Consider the following 4,970-nt stretch of genomic DNA (forward strand, 5'->3'; position numbering starts at 1 on the left):
ATATATAGGTACATGAAAATGCTTTCTTAATCACTTATTTACACTTTATAAATGATCTGTTTCATATATGATCTGCTTTTTAATCCAGAATAAACAATTATTTTCCAGATTTTCACTACGGCCGTCTTCCTCTCCTTGTCCACCACTACTATGTCTGGTTTGTTAGCCATCCCACAGGATCTTAGCTCGGTCATTCATACCCCAGGACGTATCTGAGCTTGTGACTTCCAGGCCATGCTCTGCACAAATGTTCCTGTATATTACGCCAGCAACCTGGTTATAGCATTCTATGCACTGCCTGCTAGCATCCTGCATCTACTGTTATGTACAGTAGAGGCATCAGAGGTATCCTTATATGGATAAGTGGCAGAGAATGGATGGATGGATGGTGAGTGTATGACTTTAAAAAAGCCTTTCCTACCAGTTTACTTAGCATTGCAAATGGATATTTTATCCCTCCTTTCTCTTCCTCCATGCTTCTGTTACTCAGACTGCAGGAGCTCTGTGCACATAAACAAAGGCCAGCTAATACCTGGAGCTCTCTTATCTCTCTACTGCATCACCAGTCAGGGTGTCCTACACTGCCCCCATCAGAGCAACACCTGCAACGTCTCTTCTTGATGCTGGCAGTGATAGTGGTGTTGCATTATATAGCGTTACATAATGTGTATGATGCTGGTGTAATCCTAATAGAGAAGTAGCTTGGTGTGCTTGGCCTTGTACCATAGATAAGTGTGTGTCAGTGTCAGTGAGGAACAAAGGTACCAAAGAAAATCTAATTCATTTTAATAACTAAATTCTGTAATGACTTTGAATGAGGAGTGTGTGGGTGTGTGTGTGTGTGTGTGTGTGTGTGTGTGTGTGTGTGTGTGTGTGGACGGGTGGGGGGGGGGAGAGGAGGGGAGAGGATCTTTCTTTATGGACATCTCTCTGTCTCCACAGTGACTTGTCACCAAGGAGACAGAGCTGTTGGCAAGGCAACCAAGGGTGACGCCTATGATGAGGTGTGACAGCATAAGTATTTTTAGCCCGTCAGCTAGGTGTTCACAAATGTGAGTTCAGACACTTCAAAGGATGGATGGGAGGTAGGATGATGAGAAAGAAAGCTGGTTTAAATAAGAGCTAGATGCTGTGTCATGGTCAGTGGTTCTCATGTAGTGCTGATGTCACAGACCAGAATGACCACCAATCGTTATAGCAGGCCGTGGTTAAACATGACTGACTGGACCGATGAAGTATTATACTCCCAGTACAGTAGTGAGGCCACAGTGCGTGAGTATCAGCAGGTATATACTCACTCGTTTCATTTCACTTTCTTTACTAATACTCTGAAGATTTAGATGAACAAAATGCAGTTTAAAAAAGTCACGTGATGTTAACACTTGATATTTATTTAAACCCCAGATATAATTAAGACATCAGGAAGGGGGCTAAATACCTTCCTGCAGCACTGCAGATATGGATCAGACGTGTTTTGATTTTATTTTTAAAGCTGATGTGGTACTTTATTTACTTTATTTACTTTATTTACTTTATCTAGTTTAACCCTTTTTCAATTATTCAAACTATCACAAAAAATTACAAAAGCAATCAAATCTGTGCATGAATGTTTAAAATCCCAAATTCTTTAGTTTCCAGTGATAGAGAATGAAAAAGAGACTTTTGCTGTTATTGAACTGCTGTTCTTGAAGTGGACATGAAACACTTTACAGGCTTATGTACATCAGAGTCCTGACACAGATGTAACGCTGTGTGGATTTAAGTTTTTGGAACATCTTAGTGCCGTGCTGTGCCAGTGCAGAACATTCAGTCAACAGGCTGGTTGGGAGCAGTAATTTACATTAGTTTTTAACAGAAGCAGTAACTCAGTGGAACATAAGGACAGTAAAATGAAAAATCGGTTTGAGGGGATCATGTTTGCTGCCCCAGGATGCAACAGTGATGTTTTATGTTAAGGAATCAAGTTTTGAAAAAAGGAACTCTGAGAAAGAGACGGCAGACTTTTTGGAGACCTGATTTTGACTGACTGGTTTCCTTCATATTAAGTGAGGAATAAAGGTGAAGCCCAAATGTAAGTGAAGAAGAGTGTGAGGTTGTCAGGGTTGCCGACTGCATTTCAGTAAGTAATGCAGGTATGTTTGTGCTGTGATGTATTAACCTGTTACGTTGTGAACTGTTTGGCAAAAGAGAGAATGATTAGCGGATGAAATATCCCTGATTGCATCTTGTGAACAACTCTGCCAGCTGATTGTGCAGCCGGCGTGTGTTGGACTTACTGAGTATTCTGTCTCGTGCGTGCGTGGCTCTACACGAATTGACAGACAGCTAAACATATGCAGTAGGCAATGAAAGCGTTGAATGACGACTCAGACATGGAAGCAAAGTAAAGGATTGTTTACTGTCTTCACTGGTGGACATTCTTCTTTTCCAGAATCTGTGAAAGGACACAGCTTGTCCTTCTCACAGGTGGATGTTGAAGGATTAAACAGAGAGACTAATGGTACACCTCATTGTGCAATTCCTAATACTAAAATGGTTCCTGTATTACCGTGCTCATGTGACCCTAAACATCCAACAGGAAGGAATGCGAGTAAAGCCACAGCACATTCACCTGACCGCAGTTTCCATGCAAACCACTAGGAGGTGCTAAAATACTTAACCCTCACATAACATTACACTGGGCTGCTTAACCTATAAAATGTCTGCCTGTCATCTGTGCATTATTTTGTATTTTAGTGTTTAGAAAACTGGCATAAAAATACAAAGATATACTTGATTATAAATCTAATGTAATCAAATTACAAACACATGTGAAGATATCTGTTTCCTTTTCTTTCTTTTCCTGACTCAGCTGCAGTCGCTCCTGATGGCACATTTGAAAAGTCAGCGTTTGGGGATGACCTGAGCAGTGAAGAGGACCTCCTCTATGATGAATTTCGAGGATCTGGACATCGTTATGGACACCCAGGAGGAGGCGGAGGAGAGCAACTTGCCATCAATGAGGTAAGCAACATGGAACTGTAATCTCTAGCACCATCTTGTGACCACCAAGGTCAGAAGAATTATATATCTACTCTCAATTGATCTGTGTGAAAGATAGATGTCCTTGACCAAATGTAGGGTGGGGTTGATACCAAACTAAAAACAAAAAGAGTTCATCCTCGGCAGAGGACTACAGTTTGACATAAACCTGACCCTGGAGTAGTAAGAGTCATGTCAGCAGGGGGATCGCCTGCCAAGTCAGAGAGTGTTAGGAAAAAGAAAACACTTACGTTTCTTTTCATTTATTGAATGTTAGGGTCCATAAAAGTTATGAACTCAACCAACTTGGAGGGAAAACAGATGTAAAAAGATATTTGACATAAAAGCTTACATGAGTCCTGATTTTGAGTTGTGCATAAAGTTTTTCACCTTTACCGAAGGGTGATCTTGAGAGCAGGACTTCCACAGGGCTGCCCACAGGACAACTCAAGGGGGTTCCCAGCCACTTCGATAATGAACTATGTATTTGGACATATCTCCAGAACTGATTACGCTTCAACTTATATAACTCCACAATTTTATCAAAGCTTAAAAAACATTTGGTCCCACAGTCAAATAAATCTGACACATTAAGGATGCCTGCCTTACGCCACTGTTACCAGTCAACCGATGTCCCTCCAATTAAAATTCTTTTATTCCCCCATAAGGTTGCCGAAGGTGATTTAATAAAGTCCCAGCGACCTGCCCTATGTAATTTACACCACAATGTCTTCGCATTTGCAATTATAGGATGGATAGTTTTATGACTGGTATCAAACAGCTCCCTCCAAGGAGAAATACCGCCATTAACTTCCGTCTCTATATAGGACCAGATGGGTTTAACTGGTGCAGTAGGTAACCAAGCCCTAAGTTGTTTCACGTTCATCACCCAATAATACCATTGGAAATTAGGCAATGAAAAACCTCCTTGCTTTGCACTCGCTTGAAGTTTCTTAATACTTAAACGATGCGGTGAGCTACCCCAAAGAAACTGGTATGACGTTCTTTTTACTATGTTAGTTTTTTGCCAGATGTGACGGGACACAAACCCTCCAAAACAGTTCAAACTTTAGTCTCGTCAGTCGACAGGATATTTTTTTGGGGACCATCAAGGTGTTTTCTGGCAAAAGTGAGCTGAGTCTTCATGTTCTTTTTGGTCAGGAGTGTTTATTTTTCCTTGGAAGTCATATATGGATGCCATTTTTGTCCAGTCTGTTTCTTATTGTTGAAAGACGAGCACTGACAGGTCTACAGTGATGTTGTTCTTTTGTAGCCTCCTGGATGAGTCTTTGATATGCACTTGATAGGCCAGCCACTTGTGTGGTTCACCACTGTTCCAAGTTTTCTCCATTTGTGGATAATCACTGTGGTTCTCTGAAGTCCCAGAGCCTTAGGAATACCTTTGTAAACCTTTCCAGAGTAGGGTTGGGTATCGTTTAGGTTTTATCCAATGCCAGTGCGACACTGGTACTTTTGAAACGGTGCCGGTGCTCGAACTGGTGCTTAAAGAATGGAGAACACAAACTTTGTCCAAAAACCTCTTATGTTTTTATTTTTAGAAGTCTCCTTTTTTCTGCAAAATGATAACCAAGTTAGCCTTTTCTGTTGATACAACATACCTCCTTTGGTTGGAACCACTGCTTAAACAATGGAAAACACAAACTTTGTCCAAAACCCTCTCATGTTTAGCTGTTTTTTTTGTAAAAAGATAACAATGTCAGCCTACAAAGACTTTTGCAGCTGATCAAACCCTCACACGTGCAATAACACTGCTATATGTGCAATTCTTCTTCTTCTGACGAAGTTGTACTTTTGTATTTTCTTACTCAGTTGTATATAGCATTTGTATTTCTATTTTATTCTATTGTATATATTATTCTATTCTATTCTATTTTATTCTATTGTATATAGCATTTTATTTTATTTTATTGCATTCCAGTGTTTTCTAA

The 4,970-nt window shown here is 40.3% G+C and overlaps 1 protein-coding gene across 2 annotated transcripts in view; it reads left to right on the top strand.

Annotated features, from left to right (window-relative positions):
- Positions 1 to 4,970, top strand: part of LOC102193168 (rho guanine nucleotide exchange factor 4-like) — a 133,934-nt gene that overhangs the window by 84,764 nt on the left and 44,200 nt on the right. For both annotated transcript variants that reach the window (XM_013915830.1, XM_013915832.1), the window contains one exon: positions 2,852 to 3,003. In XM_013915830.1, coding sequence (XP_013771284.1) covers positions 2,852 to 3,003 — 152 coding nt within the window. The remainder of the gene's footprint in view (positions 1 to 2,851; positions 3,004 to 4,970) is intronic.

The sequence above is a fragment of the Pundamilia nyererei genome, unplaced genomic scaffold (genome assembly GCF_000239375.1).
Source record: "Pundamilia nyererei isolate P.nyererei 1_Seehausen unplaced genomic scaffold, PunNye1.0 scaffold00373, whole genome shotgun sequence".
NCBI classification, from domain to species: Eukaryota; Metazoa; Chordata; class Actinopteri; order Cichliformes; family Cichlidae; genus Pundamilia; species Pundamilia nyererei.